The sequence below is a fragment of the Asparagus officinalis genome, chromosome 6 (assembly GCF_001876935.1).
Source record: "Asparagus officinalis chromosome 6, Aspof.V1, whole genome shotgun sequence".
Classification (NCBI taxonomy): Eukaryota; Viridiplantae; Streptophyta; class Magnoliopsida; order Asparagales; family Asparagaceae; genus Asparagus; species Asparagus officinalis.
The window spans coordinates 35,175,486-35,197,038 of record NC_033799.1 but is presented as its reverse complement, the minus strand read 5'-3'; the positions used below and the strand labels follow the sequence as shown (position 1 = coordinate 35,197,038).

At 36.7% G+C, this 21,553-nt stretch overlaps 1 protein-coding gene across 2 annotated transcripts in view; it reads right to left on the bottom strand.

Moving 5' to 3' along the window:
• Positions 1-21,299, bottom strand: part of LOC109845291 — a 29,030-nt gene extending 7,731 nt beyond the window's left edge. Inside the window, exons 1-5 of one of the 2 annotated variants that reach the window (XM_020414529.1) lie at positions 19,919-21,299; positions 18,330-18,364; positions 18,059-18,251; positions 17,760-17,966; positions 14,640-14,720 (exon numbers count right to left, since the gene is read on the bottom strand). In XM_020414529.1, the coding sequence (XP_020270118.1) occupies positions 14,712-14,720; positions 17,760-17,966; positions 18,059-18,251; positions 18,330-18,364; positions 19,919-21,208 (1,734 nt within the window). In that variant the 5' untranslated portion in view covers positions 21,209-21,299 and the 3' untranslated portion in view covers positions 14,640-14,711. Of the gene's footprint in view, positions 1-14,639; positions 14,721-17,759; positions 17,967-18,058; positions 18,252-18,329; positions 18,365-19,918 lie in introns of those variants that run through there. The other variant, XM_020414528.1, reaches the window with a different exon arrangement.

Genomic DNA, 21,553 nt, shown 5'->3' with positions numbered 1-21,553 from the left:
CGCTTGGAGTTCCGCATGCTCAGAATTACATCGTATCGAAATATTATAATAAATATATTGCAATAGTTAGTAATATATATTATGATAGTTTTCTATGTTATTTCTAGACTACGTACACTAAGAGATTAAAATTTATATTAGTATTCCTCTCCACAAATTTCTTATATATCAGACAAACATATTAATATATTATAATATTAGATTAGATATTAGATTTTTAATTAAAGATTAAATTATCTTAAATTACAATATAATTTATAAATATAAGTTATGATATTATTATCTTAAATATAAAAAGTGTATATTTATTGTATAATATCTAATATGTAAAGTGAAATAATTTTCTTATTTAACATAAGATTAACATGGTTAAAATTTATGATATATATTAGTTCTTATGTTTATTGCAAGAATGATTATAGTGTAATAAATAGAATGAATTGAATAAAATTTGAGGAATATGATTAAAGTTTATAATATATATTTAGTTTTTAATATTAGTTCTTATGTTTATTACATGAATAATTATAGTATAATAAATAAAATAAATTGAATAAATTTCAGGGCATTATTGAAGATTATCAAGTTTTGGAAGGGTAAAAGAGGCAATCAAAAGTTTTAACACCACAATCCTCTTTTATAAATAGTGTAGATTATAGATAAAAAAAATTAAATGAAGATGACTGTCTCCAATGGAAATAGATACTGGAAATGTACTTAAGTAGAATAGGATGATTCATATGAAAAAGGGTCTTTTTGAACCAATGATTAACGAGTGAAATATAGTAAAAACTTCGATGTTTGGGTCAAAATTTAATGTTATAGTGTTTGAATGATTCGCTTTGGCGATTCATTAATTCAGCAATTATGAAGGGCTAATGAAGACCTTAAAGAATTATATTCAACCAAGGATAGATTTATTTAAGTAAATGATGTAAATTGATAGATGTTCCTGTTGTGCGTGGCGGCCAAACCGATGGGGTGCCGAGAACAAGTACCAATACCAAAAGAGAAGGCCAAAAAATCCAAAATAACAGCACGAACACAAACAAACGAATTTTACGTGGTTCGAGAAGGGGATGCGTTTTCACTAACAGAGGAGAGTACAAATAGAGATTACAAATCCACAAACTAATCTCTCACACAAAGCTTTCAATCTCTCAAATAAAACCCTGACCAATAGCTCCAGAAAAGGCTCTTTTTTATGCTCCAAATATCCTCAATACTGCTCTCCACCATAAATCCTAAAACGTGTTTAGGATTATATATCAACACAAAACAAAACGGGTCAGAAAAAAAAACCTAGGCTCAGACCCGACTGGCGGTCGACCGCAGAACTCGTCGCGGTCAACCGACCAGGTCGACAAAATATAAAATCGACTACATGGTTTGGCGGTCGACCGTGGCGGTCGATCGCTATCAACTCCAAAGGCTCAAAATCAATTACTGGGTTTGACGGTCGACCGCGACGGTCTACCGCATCAAGTTCAGAATCAATCCCTAAGCTTTGCACGTTTCCGATCGACCGGCCTAGCCTCGTGGTTGACCGAACATCACCAAAACAGTTCCTTGCTTTCAAAATTCATGTTCTTCTCCAATTTCTTTGCCAATTCTACAATTCTCTACCTCGGCGAAGTTTTCCCAAAACTGAACCGACACCAATACCAACCAAACATCCCACTTGTTGCGTCTAGTACGAAGTGGAACAAAACCACGACAACGAACTCAATCCACAACAAGTCGGGAACCCAAATGAGAATGCGAACAATCTCCAAATATCAGTATAAACTCACCAAACCGACTGCATCATAACTGACTGCCTACGTATTCTTTTGTCCAAGGAATCAAGCCTCACGTAGTTCACTAGATGGCCTCCAAAGGCCCTCAATCAACTAGAAGGATTCTCAATCATTCACGATCATCACCAACAAATCTACAGCTGATAACTCTCCCAATGGCCTCAAAGTGAAACGAACCAAACACTTCCACATGAGGTGAACCAACGGCCATAGCCAAATTCGAACTATGTCCACCAGCTGCACTCGAATCAACCAACTCATCTTCTGCATTCACATCAACATGATCCCCAATCTATCAGCTCAGCTGGAATCCCAAACGATACAGAATGATCTACAGAACGTGAAGTAATCTCCACCCAACATGGAGTAGCATCACTCTCCACCTGCTGTGATATCCCAACTATCTGTCCAACACTCTCCACCTACTGAGAGTCAAATATGACATACCTGCTCAGAACAATATCAGAGACCAATATCTGATAACCAAACATGACTCTGAGTCCTAAATGTGCACTCAGATCAAATCTCACATTCTGGATATGACAATATACTGGGCGACCAAATATCCGAAGCAATCCAAAATCTGAAACAGCTCCACCAGATCCAAATACTCTAAACACAGCAGTCGGTAACCTATAAATAAGATGGCTCCAATATGTTCAAGCCTCAACACCAAAACTCCTCTGCAAACTAATGCTCGACATCAAACAACGATCTTCCTCCAACAAGGAAAGGCTCATCAAATCTACCACCTCATCTCGTCGCCCTAATGTTTCCTCCCCAATGAAGTGTTTCAAACTGTCGTGAGCTCGACACAAATACAGAAAAGAACCTCTACCAAAAACAGAACGATGTATTATCTTTCTGTCAATACACTTCTTCCACCTGTTGTTGACTACTAGGACTTCACACCAACGGGACTTGGTTGCAACCCACAAATACCTAGAACAGTCACCAACACAGGAAACCAAGTATCTATTTCCTCCCAATGATGCCTCCTTATAAGGGCCCCAAATACCTGAATGAACACCACCTAAAAGACCCTTCACTCGGTGAATAGAAGTGCCAAACTCCAACTCGGTCTTCTTGCTCACACTAACATGTTCACAGGACTTTAATCTGCAGGTCAAAGCACTCCTCAACAATCCATGCATGGCATCAACAATCAAATATCCTAGCATCAACAAACGCTACAGTCAAGTCAAATCCAAAAAAGTCATCAGCTCTCCACCAATCACTGTGCTCCCAATCAAATAGTATAAATTCTTCTTTCTGACGTCCTTGATCACAATCATGGACCCAAATGTGACCTTCAAATATGCATCCTCTAAGTTCACCCGATAGCCTGCTGCCTCCAAAACTCCAAGTGAAATGATGTTCTTCTTCAACTGCGGAACGAACCTCACTTCATCCAACTCCCGAATCAACCCGTCACATATCCTAATACGAACGGTACCGATACCACTAATAGGGCATTCATGATCATTACTCATAAGCACAACATCCTCTCTTTTTAACTCCTCAAAGCTGGAGAATCAATCTCTTAGGACAAATATGATAAGAAGCACCCGAATCTAACATCCACTTCGTAGAGTCGGCAACACAAACTGACGGTAGTGCAGGGCACAAATAGCCTAAAGAATCCGAATCTGAATTGTCGTCACTAGTCTTGGCAACATTCACCTTTGAAGCTTGAATAGTTTTCCCCTTATTCTTCCAAGCTCAATCTGTCAACTTTGGACATTCGGCTTTCCAATGTCCATCTTCTTTACAAAAGACACACTGATTCCTACCAACTGCAGGATGTGCTCCTCTAGACTGCGACCTCCTACTTCGGTTTGGACTATTTCCTCTTGCGACCAATGACCCTGCTACTATATCAATCGAAGTCTCCTTATCATTCTTTCGAAGCTGATAATTCACAAGTCCAGCGGTGACCTCACTATACGAAAGAGATGTCTTCCCAATAATAAGAGTAAGAACGAAGGTCTCATATTCCTCGTCGGGCAAGAAACTCAACAATACCAACGCATTATCCTCATCTTCAATCATAACATCTACATTCGCCAAATCTGCAAAAAGATTCGTGTAGTGGTTCATATGATCATCAATGGAGGTTCCCTTCTTCAATTAGAAGCGATAAAGCCTCCTCTTCAAATGCAAACGGTTTTTCACTCTTTGTCAAATACTTACCCTCTAGGATCTCCTAAATCTTCTTTGTCGAAGTCTCATTGATCACATCATATTTCAAATCTTGTGTTAAACAAGACCTAATCACACCACACGTCGTTCGATTCATCTTCTTCCAAACCTTCTCCTCAATGTCGTCCGGTTTCCCGTCTAACTTCAAAGTATCCTCCAAATTTTGCGCATTGAACGCATTTAAGGCTTAACATCTCCAAAGAACAAAATTGTTAGTGACTTTAAATTTCTTCACATCTATCTTTATAGAATGAATATTCAAACTTTGGACGGTCTTCACGGCAGAAGTACCCTCCATAACTCCTTTCTCGGCTATCTTTCTCAAAGCACCAACAAACCAATGCGGAACAATCGAAGAATAGATCCAAACTGAAAAAGAGAGAATTTTATGTTGGCCTTCTTGTTTTGATGATGTTTAACAAACAATTTATAACTAATGTTGTTTGTCTAGTGTTAGTGTTTTCGTATTCATTCTAGGCAAACAACGTGTTGGAGGATGGATGGAATAGAGCTTCAACGATCATATCCAAAGGAGGTTGGTGGAATGTCGGTGAAGCTTATGCAATTCTAGTTCAAGATCCAAGTTCAGCTTTATCCGCAAGTGTACCAAGTCGAGCTTATTGAAGATTAAGATCTAGCTTGGGTAACTTAGTATAGGTTTTATATTATGTGTGTTAAGTACGTTAAGCTCAATATCTATACACACACATTTATTGGTTTCTTCGTATATATATATAGTTATATATATATATATATATATACATAAGTTTTGGTTTCTATGCATATATATAGTTATATATATTTATATACATGCATGGTTTTGGGTTTTCATGTTTATAATATGAAATCACATATTTCATATTTAATATGGTGTTTTTGAAAACATTGCATAGGATATGCAATTTTATGAAAATTCTATATTCTTAGTTTTTGGACTTAACAATAATCATATACATATTTTATTAAGTCTATATAATCATTGTGTAAAGTTTTAAAACATGGTTTAGCCTAAATGTCAAAATTCATATGTTTACATTTTCGTGTTTTGGACTATTTTTGAAAAATGATGATTTTTCACAAATGGGAAATGCAATTTGGAAAATTCTTTTTGTAACAAGTTCATTTACATGTTTATATACATTTCCCAAAGTTTCATATTTTTTGGACTTCATTTGTTATTTTTAACAATTTTCCAAAAGTCAAAAAATCTGTTTTCAAAACCTATTTTCTTGTGTATCTGTTCGCGGTCGACCGCACCGGTCGACCGCCCATGAGTTCAGAACTCAGATTTTGTTTTTATGGCTCCCCCCCCCCCCCCCCCCCCCCCCCCCCGCCCCCCCCCCGCCCCCCCCCCCCCACCGCCCCCCCGCCGCACTGTCAACTCTGTTCCAACGGCTATTTTTTAGAGCCGTTGCAGAGTGGTTTTTTGGTCTTTTTCTTGGCTTTCTCTTGGCTTTGGGGTTTCTATAAATACCCCCATTACCTCAGTTCTAACTAAGCAATCTAAGAGAATGGTTTAAAAGATTTTAACAAGGGTTTAAACTTGTTTAGTGTTTGCTTAAGTTTGTTTTAAGAAGCTTTTAAGCATTTGAGTGTTTCGGTTTTGTGAATCAATTCCACAAGAGCTTGAGAAGATTATCTATTGAAGTTTGAGCTTCCAACTATCCTCCCTCCATCTCTTGTTATAAATTGAGAAGTTTCCTAAACTCAACTCTAGCTTTTATTTATAATTATTTGTTGATTATCATTTCTATTAAAGCTAGTTTTATATTGAGTTTAGATTTGATTTTACTCATTGTTACACACACCCACTTGAGCTTTATTGTATTTGCATACATAGTATATTAGGGTTGTGAGAGATTGTAACATTGAGTTGTGCTTCATTGTGTTCTCATCTATTCTATTGTAGAGAACAAATTTATATTTGTTACATTGAGTGTGTTGTGAAGTTTTCGGTGAACTAGAAAACCAATTATGAGGAGTGACATTGATCGGTGAGCATTGAAAACCGACACTGTGAGGTATAAACGTTATTCGGGTGAGCGTAGAAAACTCGGTTGTGATAGTGGATTTCTCCCCGGGAGTGGGGAGCGGAGACGTAGGACGAAAGGTCCGAACTCCGTGATCATATTGCTTGTTTGAGTTTGGCTTAGCACTTATATTTGTTCATCTTTATAGCATTTCTCTCATTGTTTATTTCATCCACTATTTCATTTGTTTATGTTACCCTTGTGTTTGCATATCCTTACATATATCATATTGTATATCTCTTTGGTAGGATATATCATCTTGTGCTAGCTTATATATCCTTGCACATACATTGCCTACATCTCTTTGTTAGGATATATCTCGTTGTTCATATTGTTTATCCTAGCTCATATATTGTTGTATTTCATACTTGCTAGGATAACTTGTTAATTAATTTTAATTGGTATTTAATCGGATTAGATTAGCATAAGACCCTAATCACCCACCCTCTAGGGTATAATAGTTGGTATCAGAGCTTGGTGCTCCTTGATTCGAGGTCTAATCGCCTTGAGTTAAAGATCCAAGTTAGCTTATTGTGCTAATCTAATTTTGAGCTTTATTTGTATCTTGCTTGCCTTTTATATTATGGATATGCATGGTTTAGGTTATGCTATCAATATTGTTCCTAGACTAGATAATTTCCCCTATGCCCAATGGTGTGTTAGATTTAAACTTTTTGTTCAATCTAAACACTTTGATTTATGGAAAATTATAGATGATGCTTATATTGTGCCTACTTTGGAGAAATCCAAATGGAATAAGAATGATCATCGTATGTTAACAATGAATAATATTTTGTTAGAATATTTGCTAAATACTTTTAATTCATCTATGTCTAACAAATTTGTTCATTTTGATAGTGCTTACAAACTTTGGAAATTTATAGAAGCACATCAAGGGGACTTGGAGGCGATCCAACAAGCTTTGGAAAATCCGACTTCAAGTTCATATGGAGCATCATGCACACGGCCACTAGGCGATAGCCCTAGTGAGGTTTGCGAGTTTGAAACTATTAATGATTTACCTAATGATGAACTTGCTTGTGCTAGTGAAAAATTATTGCATGCCTTTAACAAATTGCAAAAATTTCATTAATTTACAAAGCAAGCATGAAATTTTGAAATCCGATCATGAGTTGTTAGCATCTAAGTTTGAAACTATTTCTAATGAAAATGTGATCCTTAAAGAAAACAATGAAAAATTAAAATTGGATCATGTTTCTTTAACTTCAAACGTTGCTAGTTTAACTCATGAAAGAGATAATGCCATGTTAGAAGTAAAGAACATACAAAATAATACTGTTTCTTTTATAAATGACTATTTATGTTCTACTTCTAAAAATGCATATGTGCCTAAAAATGAAGATTTGAATCTTATGAATAAATGCATTTCATCTTTAGATTCAACTTTAAAAACATGCATTAATAATCATAAGAGGCTTATGGATATGTGTGCCAAGTCTAAGTCATCATCCACTCATCATGCACATATATATAGCAAAGTCTACAAATGCACAAATTGTGGTCGTAAAGGCCATCTTGCTAAATTTTGCTATGATGCATACAAACATAAGAATGCTAATGCTCCTTGTGCATCTCATGTAGCTTCTTCATCTTGTATACTTACACATTCACATGCTCATTCTCACAAAGTTCATCATAAGCATGCTAGTGTGTTCAAGTGTGATCTTTGTGGTCGTTTTGGTCACTTGGCAAAATATTGTTTTGATTTGAAAAAGAAATCTCCTTTGCCAAATGATTTTATTAAGCCACAAAAGTTTAAATGTGATGTTTGTGGTAAATATGACCACTTAGAAAAGTTTTATTTTGATAATGTTTCACATTTGCAAAATAATTTTTAAAAAAAAATCTTTATTTGCAAATGATTCCCGTGCACGAGCTAATGGTCCACAAAAACAAATGGATCTCTTTCATTGCACGTATTGCAATCGGAAGGGTCATTTGAATGAATATTGCTTTGACCGTGTTAGTGCACCATATGTGTCCAAGAGGGTTCATAACCCTAGGGCTTTGAGTTTAAATGATAGGGGTCATGTCCCTAAATCTTTGGTACCAAGAGTTCTTGGGTACCAAAACAAATTTGATTTTTTAAACCAAGAATTTTAATGTTCTTATTTTTCCCTTTTCTTGGTTTTGAAAATTATGTTTTAAAATCTTTTTGTTATGAAAACAATTTTCCTTTATCAAATTTTTTGTTTTCATGATTATTAGTTTTGATTTTGATGAGAGGTTTGTGTTTATATAACCCTCCGGGCTTATTGGGTGTCTGTTCCCAAATCTTGTTTACCGGGTGCTAAAATGTTTATATGGGTTGTTACTAGCTCAAGAGCTAGATATGCAAATCTTGTTTACCGGGTGCTAAAATGTTTATATGGGTTGTTACTAGCTCAAGAGCTAGATATGGTTGTCTCTCTTGATTTTTTTTTTAAATCAATGATGATTTGGTTTTATGGATTTTATTTGATTTATGACTTCATTTGGTTGATTTGATTTTCATTTGAAAACTTTTTGCATGATTCTCATGTTTCTCTTCTTTTGGTTTCATAAATCTACCTCTACAAATGGTTTTATGTTCTTTGATATGAGACACTATTTTCCACTTTGATATATTTATATATGTTCTTATTGTCTTTATGTATGTGAGTTATGTTTAGCATGTTTTTAATCTATGCTTTCTCACATATGTATGCCTTAGCATTCTTTTTATACATTCATTAGGCATTTTGATAGGGGGAGCAATCCCTATATCTTTCTATGTGTTATACTCACCCATGCTTATTTGTAGGGGGAGCTTTCGCTCTCTAAATTCATTTGTCCCCTTTTTGATGTTGTCAAAGGGGGAAAAAATATTATGAGTATATTCTTTCTTGTTTATATGCATGATATATTATACTTTGTATATTCATTTCCTTTCATGCATATATCCTTTTTTATAAATTGTTTGTCATCATCAAAAAGGGGGAGATTGTTGGCCTTCTTGTTTTGATGATGTTTAACAAATAATTTACAACTAATGTTGTTTGTCTAGTATTTGTGTTTTCGTATTTATTCCAGGCAAACAACGTGTTGGAGGATGGATGGAATAGAGCTTCAACGATCATATACAAAGGAGGTTGGCGGAATGTCGGTGAAGCAACATGCACAATTCAAAGTTAAAGATCAAGTTCAAGCTTCATCCGCATGTGTACCAAGTTGAGCTACAATGAAGATCAAGATCATTGCTTGGGTAACTTTAGTTTAGATTTTATATTATATATATATAGTTATATATATATACATAAGTTTTGGTTTCTATGCATATATATAGTTATATATATTTATATACATGCATGGTTTTGGGTTTTCATGTTTATAATATGAAATCACATATTTAATATTTAATATGGTGTTTTTGAAAACATTGCATAGAATATGTAATTTTGTGAAAATTCTGTATTCTTAGTTTTTAGACTTAACAATAATCATATACATATTTTATTAAGTCTATATAATCATTGTGTAAAGTTTCAAAACATGGTTTAGCCTAAATGTCAAAATTCACATGTTTACATTTTCGTGTTTTGGACTATTTTTGCAAAATGATGATTTTTCACAAATGGGAAATGCAGTTTGGAAAATTCTTTTTGTAACATGTTCATTTACATGTTTATATACATTTCCCAAAGTTTCATATTTTTTGGACTTCATTTGTTATTTTAAACAATTTTCCAAAAGTCAAAAAATCTGTTTTCAAAACCTGTTTTCCTGTGTATCTGTTCGCGGTCGACCGCACCGGTCGACCGCCCATGAGTTCAGAACTCAGATTTTGTTTTTATGGCTCGCGGTCGACCGTGACGGTCGACCGCGGGGCCGCCCGCCGCGGTCGACCGCCGCTTGTCCAGTTTCTTTTTCACTGTTTTTCGTTGCTCGCGGTCGACCGCACCGGTCGACCGCCGCACTGTCAACTCAGTTCCAACGGCTATTTTTTAGAGCCATTGCAGAGTGGTTTTTTGATCTTTTTCTTGGCTTTCTCTTGGCTTTGGGGTTTCTATAAATACCCCCTTACCTCAGTTCTAACTAAGCAATCTAAGAGAATGGTTTAAAAGATTTTAACAATGGTTTAAACTTGTTTAGTGTTTGCTTAAGTTTGTTTTAAGAAGATTTTAAGCATTTGAGTGTTTCAGTTTTGTGAATCAATTCCACAAGAGCTTGAGGAGATTATCTATTGAAGTTTGAGCTTCTAACTATCCTCCCTCCATCTCTTGTTATCAATTGAGAAGTTTCCTAAACTCAACTCTAGCTTTTATTTATAATTATTTGTTGATTATCATTTTTATTAAAGCTAGTTTTATATTAAGTTTAGATTTGATTTTACTCATTGTTACACACACCCACTTGAGCTTATTGTATTTGCATACATAGTATAATAGGGTTGTGAGAGATTGTAACAATGAGTTGTGCTTAATTAAGTTCTCATCTATCGTAGAGAACAGAGCTAGAAACCGAGTGTGTAGTGAGGTTTTCGGTGAGCTAGAAACCGAGTGTGAGGAGTGACGTTGATCGGTGAGCGTTGAAAACCGATACTGTGAGGTGTAAACGTTATTCGGGTGAACGTAGAAAACTCGGTTGTGATAGTGGATTTCTCCCCGGGAGTGGGGAGCGGAGACGTAGGACGGAAGGTCCGAACTCCGTGATCATATTGTTTGTTTGAGTTTGGCTTAGCACTTATATTTGTTCATCTTTATAGCCTTTCTCTCATTGTTTATTTCATCCACTATTTCATTTGTTTATGTTACCCTTGTGTTTGCATATCCTTACATATATCATATTGTATATCTCTTTGGTAGGATATATCATCATGTGCTAGCTTATATATCCTTGCACATACATTCCCTACATCTCTTTGTTAGGATATATCTCGTTGTTCATATTGTTTATCCTATCTCATATATTGTTGTATTTCATACTTGCTAGGATAACTTGTTAATTAATTTTAATTGGCATTTAATCGGATTAGATTAGCATAAGACCCTAATCACCCCCCTCTAGGGTCTAACATTTTATACATCCAAGTGAAACCCTAATAAGAGCCTCCGAAAGATCTCAACCTCACACGACGAAAACGAGATCCACAATAGTAAAAATCCTACCTTTATCACCAACTGAAGCCCTAGATGAGCTTCCAAAGCAATCTACTCCTCCATGTAGCCCAAGCGTAGCAAAAACTCTGATACCACTTGTTGTGCGTGGAGGCCAAACCGATGGGGTGCCGAGAACAAGTACCAATGCTAAGAGAGAAAGCTAAAAAAACTAAAATAACGACACGAACACAAACAAACAAATTTTACGTGGTTCGGCAAGTTGCCTACGTCCACCGGGCAAGAAGGGGATGAGTTTTCACTAATATAGAAGGAGTAAAAATAGAGATTACAAATCCACAAACTAATCTCTCACACAAAGCTCTCAATCTCTCAAACAAAACCCTAACCATTAGCTCCAAATAAGGCTCTTTTATGTGCTCCAAATATCCCCAATACCGCTCTCCACCAGAAACCCTAAAACGTGTTTAGGATTATATATCAACACAAAACAAAACAGGTCAGAAAACAAAACTCAGGCTCAGAACCGACTGGCGGTCGACCGCAGAACTCGTCGCGATCGACCGACCAGGTCGACAGAAACATAAAATCGACTACAGGGTTTGGCGGTCGACCGTAGCGGTCGACCGCTACCAACTCCAGAGCCTCAGAATCGATTACAGGGTTTGGCGATCGCCCGCGGCGGTCGACTGCACCAAGTCCAGAATCAATCCATGAGCTGTGCACGTTTCCGGTCAACCGGCCTGGCCTCGCGGTCGACTGAATGTCACCAAAACAGTCCATGCTTCCAAAATTCCTGTTCTTCTCCAATTTCTTCACCAATTCTACAGTTCCCAGATAAGAAAGAACAGAAATTATCTCACAAGTATATGTAAAACTCAACAAAATCTATACAAAGTTAGAGGTGTCGTTTCCTATTGCGCATCTGATACTAAGAAAATGCAGCTGTAGTTTGATCAGTTAAGTGATTTTAGTTTTTCTTGGGATGTTGTCCATTAGTTATTTATAGTTACTTGGGTCATTCTTCCTTGAAGACTTTGAAAGAATTGATTAGAAAATGGAGTCATCCTGTCAACTTTAAAGTACGAGTTTTGTGAGTTGGATAAGCATTCTTGTATGCCTTATCTGCGCTGAGTCAATAAACAAGTTAACACTCCATGAGTCAGTTCATTCTCATGTTTAGGGTGTTTTATTATTATTATTTGGATCCTGTTACTTGGACTTTTAATGAATATTTTCAATTTGAAGTATTGCAATATTTCTAAATCTCTATGTTGAAGTAAAACATCGATATGGTGTTTATGTTGCTTTTTTGAACTAATCTACAAAACAATTCTTTAGTTTATCTCTTATGCCTGTCATGTCTCAATAAAATGGCATTAGGGGCAACCCAATGCACGAAGGTTGGGCGCGGGGTCAACAAAATAGCATTCTTTAATGGCTAAACAAAAACTTTTCGAAAAATATTACATGCATATGACAAGTCCTATCAAGAAATCTGAACAATGTTTGCTTACATCTTGTTTTCATGCCTTGATTTATATTTGCTTATTTCTCTTGCTATATCACCACCACTTGTCCTTTGTAGCATTTGGATGTAGACAAATACTTTTCTCCGTGACAATGGACAAGTCATATGTATAGGTCGATAATGACTAACTACTTGAGTTTGTTGCTCAGGGGAATTAAGTGAACAAGCTCACTGTCTAGTCTAAAGAATATTCATGATATATTGAAAGAGACTAGAATGTTGGGATGCTACGATTGAATTCTCCGATTGCTTCTCAAAGTTGGTTTTAAGTCAGGGAGATCCATTGAGTGACAAAGAGAGACAGGAGACAAGTAAATAGAACATTTTGACAGTCATTCAAGTATTCCCTATCCAATTATTGTTATCCACAAATTTTCATGAGCATGTTGCAGCTTGAATTTTGAAGTAATTAAAACATGCTCACGCAAAAGAGCTGTTATAAAAAAATTACAGATATTCTCATGTACCTAGGTCTACTATCAGCTATGCTAGCTGGGTACTTCTATCTTGAACACCCGACACATACCCATACTCATACCCAAACTCCTTCGACGCTCCTTGCATATATGCATACATTAATCCGGGCATGTACCCAATTACACAACACACATTTTAATTTAGAACACTTGCCAAACATTACCTAGACGTAAATCCTTTTCTTCACATCCACTTCTTCAAACTTATTGGTTGCAAACTATGATTTTAACGGTCATTTGTTGGTTCCAAACATTACCTAGACGTAAATCCTTTGCTTCACATCCACTTCTTCAATTGTTGGTGGCTCTAAACATTACCTAGATGTAAATTCTTTGCTTCACATCCACTTCTTCAAATTTGTTGGTTCCAAACTATGATTCCTATTTTTCAAATCTTTCATAAAGGGATTTCGGTGCCGATTTTCTGGTGAGGCTAGGTCATGATCATAAGAGCTCTATCATGTTTCACTCATCTTAAGAGTTGCCGCCTCATATATCATATTGTATATCTCTTTGGTAGGATATATCATCATGTGCTAGCTTATATATCCTTGCACATACATTCCCTACATCTCTTTGTTAGGATATATCTCGTTGTTCATATTGTTTATCCTATCTCATATATTGTTGTATTTCATACTTGCTAGGATAACTTGTTAATTAATTTTAATTGGCATTTAATCGGATTAGATTAGCATAAGACCCTAATCACCCCCCTCTAGGGTCTAACATTTTATACATCCAAGTGAAACCCTAATAAGAGCCTCCGAAAGATCTCAACCTCACACGACGAAAACGAGATCCACAATAGTAAAAATCCTACCTTTATCACCAACTGAAGCCCTAGATGAGCTTCCAAAGCAATCTACTCCTCCATGTAGCCCAAGCGTAGCAAAAACTCTGATACCACTTGTTGTGCGTGGAGGCCAAACCGATGGGGTGCCGAGAACAAGTACCAATGCTAAGAGAGAAAGCTAAAAAAACTAAAATAACGACACGAACACAAACAAACAAATTTTACGTGGTTCGGCAAGTTGCCTACGTCCACCGGGCAAGAAGGGGATGAGTTTTCACTAATATAGAAGGAGTAAAAATAGAGATTACAAATCCACAAACTAATCTCTCACACAAAGCTCTCAATCTCTCAAACAAAACCCTAACCATTAGCTCCAAATAAGGCTCTTTTATGTGCTCCAAATATCCCCAATACCGCTCTCCACCAGAAACCCTAAAACGTGTTTAGGATTATATATCAACACAAAACAAAACAGGTCAGAAAAGCTCAAACCCGACTGGCGGTCGACCGCAGAACTCGTCGCGATCGACCGACCAGGTCGACAGAAACATAAAATCGACTACAGGGTTTGGCGGTCGACCGTAGCGGTCGACCGCTACCAACTCCAGAGCCTCAGAATCGATTACAGGGTTTGGCGATCGACCGCGGCGGTCGACTGCACCAAGTCCAGAATCAATCCATGAGCTGTGCACGTTTCCGGTCAACCGGCCTGGCCTCGCGGTCGACTGAATGTCACCAAAACAGTCCATGCTTCCAAAATTCCTGTTCTTCTCCAATTTCTTCACCAATTCTACAGTTCCCAGATAAGAAAGAACAGAAATTATCTCACAAGTATATGTAAAACTCAACAAAATCTATACAAAGTTAGAGGTGTCGTTTCCTATTGCGCATCTGATACTAAGAAAATGCAGCTGTAGTTTGATCAGTTAAGTGATTTTAGTTTTTCTTGGGATGTTGTCCATTAGTTATTTATAGTTACTTGGGTCATTCTTCCTTGAAGACTTTGAAAGAATTGATTAGAAAATGGAGTCATCCTGTCAACTTTAAAGTACGAGTTTTGTGAGTTGGATAAGCATTCTTGTATGCCTTATCTGCGCTGAGTCAATAAACAAGTTAACACTCCATGAGTCAGTTCATTCTCATGTTTAGGGTGTTTTATTATTATTATTTGGATCCTGTTACTTGGACTTTTAATGAATATTTTCAATTTGAAGTATTGCAATATTTCTAAATCTCTATGTTGAAGTAAAACATCGATATGGTGTTTATGTTGCTTTTTTGAACTAATCTACAAAACAATTCTTTAGTTTATCTCTTATGCCTGTCATGTCTCAATAAAATGGCATTAGGGGCAACCCAATGCACGAAGGTTGGGCGCGGGGTCAACAAAATAGCATTCTTTAATGGCTAAACAAAAACTTTTCGAAAAATATTACATGCATATGACAAGTCCTATCAAGAAATCTGAACAATGTTTGCTTACATCTTGTTTTCATGCCTTGATTTATATTTGCTTATTTCTCTTGCTATATCACCACCACTTGTCCTTTGTAGCATTTGGATGTAGACAAATACTTTTCTCCGTGACAATGGACAAGTCATATGTATAGGTCGATAATGACTAACTACTTGAGTTTGTTGCTCAGGGGAATTAAGTGAACAAGCTCACTGTCTAGTCTAAAGAATATTCATGATATATTGAAAGAGACTAGAATGTTGGGATGCTACGATTGAATTCTCCGATTGCTTCTCAAAGTTGGTTTTAAGTCAGGGAGATCCATTGAGTGACAAAGAGAGACAGGAGACAAGTAAATAGAACATTTTGACAGTCATTCAAGTATTCCCTATCCAATTATTGTTATCCACAAATTTTCATGAGCATGTTGCAGCTTGAATTTTGAAGTAATTAAAACATGCTCACGCAAAAGAGCTGTTATAAAAAAATTACAGATATTCTCATGTACCTAGGTCTACTATCAGCTATGCTAGCTGGGTACTTCTATCTTGAACACCCGACACATACCCATACTCATACCCAAACTCCTTCGACGCTCCTTGCATATATGCATACATTAATCCGGGCATGTACCCAATTACACAACACACATTTTAATTTAGAACACTTGCCAAACATTACCTAGACGTAAATCCTTTTCTTCACATCCACTTCTTCAAACTTATTGGTTGCAAACTATGATTTTAACGGTCATTTGTTGGTTCCAAACATTACCTAGACGTAAATCCTTTGCTTCACATCCACTTCTTCAATTGTTGGTGGCTCTAAACATTACCTAGATGTAAATTCTTTGCTTCACATCCACTTCTTCAAATTTGTTGGTTCCAAACTATGATTCCTATTTTTCAAATCTTTCATAAAGGGATTTCGGTGCCGATTTTCTGGTGAGGCTAGGTCATGATCATAAGAGCTCTATCATGTTTCACTCATCTTAAGAGTTGCCGCCTCAATGTAAGGACCTCAACGTAGGGATCTTTGTGTGTAGGACATTCACGGTTTGCCCATTTTTCTTAAACTTTGTGGTTTACTTATGTATTTTTTTTAATCTTTTAGGCGTTCAGGGTTTCTTTTCAGTATGTTTAGCTTTCTATGTTACAGGATAGTTTTATGGTACCCTGCTTTTTGCATGCTTCGAATTTATCTTTATTGACCACTATTCTTGTAAACTCTTTTTTCAATAAATAACATACTCAGGTCTGCCTGAGGACCTGCATGAAGTTCCAGTAAAAAGATGACCATTGGGGTGTTTAGTTCAAAAAAACGAGCGTTTTTACAATTTATAATCCACATAATAAAAGAAACATAAAAATGCTATAGGAAATTTAATATATAGTTTATGTGTGAAAAAATATGGATACCACGTAAATAATTAATTTCAATATATAATATATGTGTATATAAATATTTATATAGCCGTGTCCCCGTACCTTACCTTTTACAAATTTGCTGTTACACGTACCTGTACCCAAGCAACATAGACTATCAGATAGAAATTTTGATGTGTGGTGAATGCGGAAGGTCAAACATTAAAAAAAAGTTATTAGAGGTCCCTATTGATGCATATACATACAGGACAAATGAACTTGATAAGAACAACTTGAAGAAGACAATTGCAGGAAGTTCAGAGCCTGCAATTGAGTAAAACCAAAAATACAGAGAGTAAAAAGCCTCTCAAGTGTTTGTCATCCGCCTTTCTGGTGAAGAAGTTCATTGTAATCCAGGGTATTCCCTGAGTACTTATAATAATCCCACTTCCTCATAGTGGAAGTTTCAGGCCGTTCCGCTTGACCCGTGGTTTTTCCCATTTTGGGGTTTCAACATAAAATTATCGTGTCACTCCAATTTCGTGTGATGGCTCTCTGATTCTTTTCCTATCACTCTTTAAGGAAACTTGTATCCGAGAGGATTTAAGGAGTGTGTTATTTCCAAATCTAGCATGGAATCAGAATATTGAGTAATAGAAAATACATAACATGATTCATGGTGTACATGGTTTTTGTCATCCTTGGTTATGAGGTATATTATAACAAATTGAGCAGTCATGTACATTGCATCTGATCATGTCTTAAAATAGTGAACAAAATATATTGGGATTTTCTGTCACTGTCTCTAAGAAAGAGGAAGTGAAGAAACAGGGAGCCTTGACATGTAAAATCTGCTAGTTTGTTGACATATCTATTAACCATGGCTCTTAAGAGACCATAAGTTGGATGCATGTTAGATAAATACAATTCAATTGATGAATATCATGAATAAGCAAGGATAATGCAATGTGAAGTACAATAAACAATTAAAAGCAAAACACAGTTGTACCTTGAATCTTGTTGGCTTCTGTAATTCAAATACCAAAACGTCGTCCAATTCCAATTTATGAGCCAACACAAACCGTTTCCACCCACCATCAATAGCAGCTCTACGACCAATATATTTGACCTTATACTCCGAACCCCTCTCGTCTTCTAATATCATTTTCAGATCATGAGCGGGAAGGTTCTCCTTGCAGAACTTTGAAGGAAGACACTAAGCACAACAGCAACATTTTTTTTCAAATGTAAGTGCCAGAGAATGTCTAGTAGAATGCATTTAACTTATTTTAGTTCTTTGTAACTTACAAACCAAAAACGACCGGAGACATGTGAAGGGACCATTGATCTAATGAATGAGGGGTTGTGAGACCTCAAACTTTTCTGGAATATTTGTGCTCTCTTCTCTGCATGTATATGTTGTTCAGTAGTTGGAGTTCGTCCAGTATATACCCAATATTTTTGTTTATCAAAGGACCTCATAGAACGACGATCCAAGGCGCTGAAAGTATAAGGACACAACACATGTGCATTAACTACATTAGATAATTGAATAATTGTATTAATCATCAAATAATACCTTTTCCTGCAACCTCGAATTCCTCTACCAGCATCCTGATACAAATGCTTGAGCATTTCAGTAATCAAGCTTTCTTTCAGCAATGAACTTAGCAAAAAAAATAAAAAAAAATGAAAAAAAGAGAGAGAAACCTCAAACATAAAAACACTATATCCGAAAAAGCATGACACAATTGCAAAATTGCTAATCTCATGCCTAATGACTATGTGCAATAATACAATCACAACAAATCTGGAAAAAGCCTACACACAGAAAAGGGAGAGATTTGGAAGTATGACTGCAGAAATCAGGTTCCACTGGATAACAGCGTTGACGATACTAAATTTCTTACACATCTTTCTCGAGAAAAAGTAAAGAAAACTAAAAGGGCAGAAGAAAAGTTCTTAGGCCTAAGAGCATGTCGAATGTTAATTCCCTTTACATATTTATAACCATAATAGGGCACTTGAAAAGATCCAGCCAATTTGAATAAATCAAGCACTCACATCTTTACGACTCTAAGATATAGGATTACAGTTACACATGAGACTCCTCAAATTGAAATCATTCTAAACTGGACGCTTGACTAAAAGCGAGCCAGAAAAAATAATCCATGGTATGGCTTGTACCCAATGAGCCAACAGTGCTTATTGTGATATGCATCAAATCCTTTTGCTCGGACAGCCTATCTCATTATTGTTGGGTCTATTTTTCCGATTTTCTTTTGTTTTGTTTACAGCTATATCACAGAATAGGTTAGACCTTTTGGTTCCCGTTTCCAGAATATTTGGAAATATAGCATTAAGATGGTCATAAGACCAATTTCTCTGGGTGTAAATCAACAGTAGATGGTTTGCATTTCCTAGAATTATGCCATTTTCAGAAGGGGGTAAAACATAACTATTGCAGCAGTTGATCTCGAAATTTCCCGAAAAAGCTAATTATAGGTTCTTCCTTCAGTGATGTCGATTGTTGACTGCACGGTATCTTCCAACTTTCTTATATAGATATTAAATGCTTTTTCTGACAAGCTCTTGTTTGTTCCTCTAGCTTAATAACAATTCTAAGAAGGTGCTATTACTTGTTTGAGATGTCTGAAAAATCATCTTATAATCTACTGGAAGTCAAGTAGACAGGCTCCAAGTACCCCACTTTAACACATTAAGTTAATACTATGCTCATTCTTTGAAGTTGATAAAAAAGATAGAGAACTTACGCCATGGAAGCCAGTAGAACCTGTATATATTGATAAAACATATATATATACAATTCAGAAAAAAAAAATTGATTATACATTCCAAAAGGTTCTACCATTGACTGGGAAACAAAATCCCCCATAACTTTATGGTTCCATAGAGATAGGCAATTGTACGTGTAAAAGAAGGCTACCAGACGCTAAACTATCTAAAATTCAACTAGCAACCGGACAATTATAAAGAGATTTTCCTGTGTACGTCTTTACAATTTACAAATGAGATTTTCTTTTTTTTTTTAAATCCTAAAGATTAGCAAATGAACAAATCACATGGGAAATCTTTTTGAGTTAAGCTTGTAGTAATTAAACCGATAATACGAAAACTGAAAATTTGGATAGGGGTCCCTTTACTGACCTCTTGCTCTTTGGTTACTGACCCTAATGGAGTTTGCACATGTTCCCCTCCAAAAGAGGCTCTTTTCCAACCGTTTCTCTTAAATTCAGTCGGTTTCGGGGAAACAAAGCATTCTTTTGAAGAATGAGAACCCTCTGCAAGTCTCTTCTTTGTAGAATGCCTAGGAGGAATCTCATCATCATCATCATCATCATCATCAATCTCAATGTGCTCCTTTTCTTTCTCCTTGACATGAAAATTGAAAATTTGGATAGGGGTCCCTTTACTGACCTCTTGCTCTTTGGTTACTGACCCTAATGGAGTTTGCACAGGTTCCCCTCCGAAAGAGGCTCTTTTCCAACCGTTTCTCTTAAATTCAGTCGGTTTCGGGGAAACAAAGCATTCTTTTGAAGAATGAGAACCCTCTGCAAGTCTCTTCTTTGTAGAATGCCTAGGAGGAATCTCATCATCATCATCATCATCATCAATCCCAATGTGCTCCTTTTCTTTCTCCTTGACATGAAAATTGAAGATTTGGATAGGGGTCCCTTTACTGAACTCTTGCTCTTTGGTTACTGACCCTAATGGAGTTTGCACATGTTCCCCTCTGAAAGAGGCTCCTTTCCAACCGTTTCTCTTAAATTCAGTCGGTTTCGGGGAAACAGAGCATTCTTTTGAAGAATGAGAACCCTCTGCAAGTCTCTTCTTTGTAGAATGCCTAGGAGGAATCTCATCATCATCATCATCATCAATCTCAATGTGCTCCTTTTCTTTCTCCTTGACATGAAAATTTCCCTCCTCGTACCTTTTCCCCCCGAGGGTACACCTCTCGTCAGAAACCCGTAAAGCCCGAGCCTTGAGCTCCCTGTTCTCCTCCTCAACCTCCGCAATCATTTCTTGGACCTCCCTCTCTTTCCTCTCAAACTCTGCAACGGTCTCATCTATAAGCTTCGACACCCGAGCTTCAAGCTCACAATACCTATTCTTCCACTCAACAACCTCATCCCTTTCTCTCTTCTTCTCAAACTCCAACTCCAAGAGCTTCTTCTCTCTGAAGAAATCTCTGTCTGTTGTCTTCTGCATTTCTCCCACCCACTCATTTATTTCGGTTTCGCGATCCCTGAGCTCCTTTTCTCTGAAAGTTTTGTTGTCTTCCTCCAGGCTGGCCACTGTTTTTGTGAGGACGTGGTTCATCCTCTTGAGGTTCTCAATCTCTTGGCTTGCTGTAAGGTTTGAGAGATGTGAGTGTGACTCGATATCAAGCTCTGTGATGTTGGGTCTGAGGCTAGAAGAAGACCCATTGACCTTCATGGTTTTTTTTATTTTTGTAGCGTGATCAGTGGAAGGAGAGAGTTTTGGAGAAGAGAGATGTTTTAATTTGGGCGATCAGAGGAAGAGGAAGGAGGGAGTGCGGGTGAGAAGAGGAGGGGTGGAAGATGAAAAGGTGGCAGGTGGCAGGGGCTGAAGGGAAGCGTTATTTGGTGTCAGGTGTATTACTTCGATTAGACATTGAGGTGATTTTGACTAAGCGGCTGTTTGTTTGCCTATAAAAAATGGTGTTGCTACAGGACCCAAATAAGGACTCCAAGGTATGGGACAAGTGAGGTGTCACCATTCGATTGCATGATGCACTGTTTATGAACAGTGCATCATGCA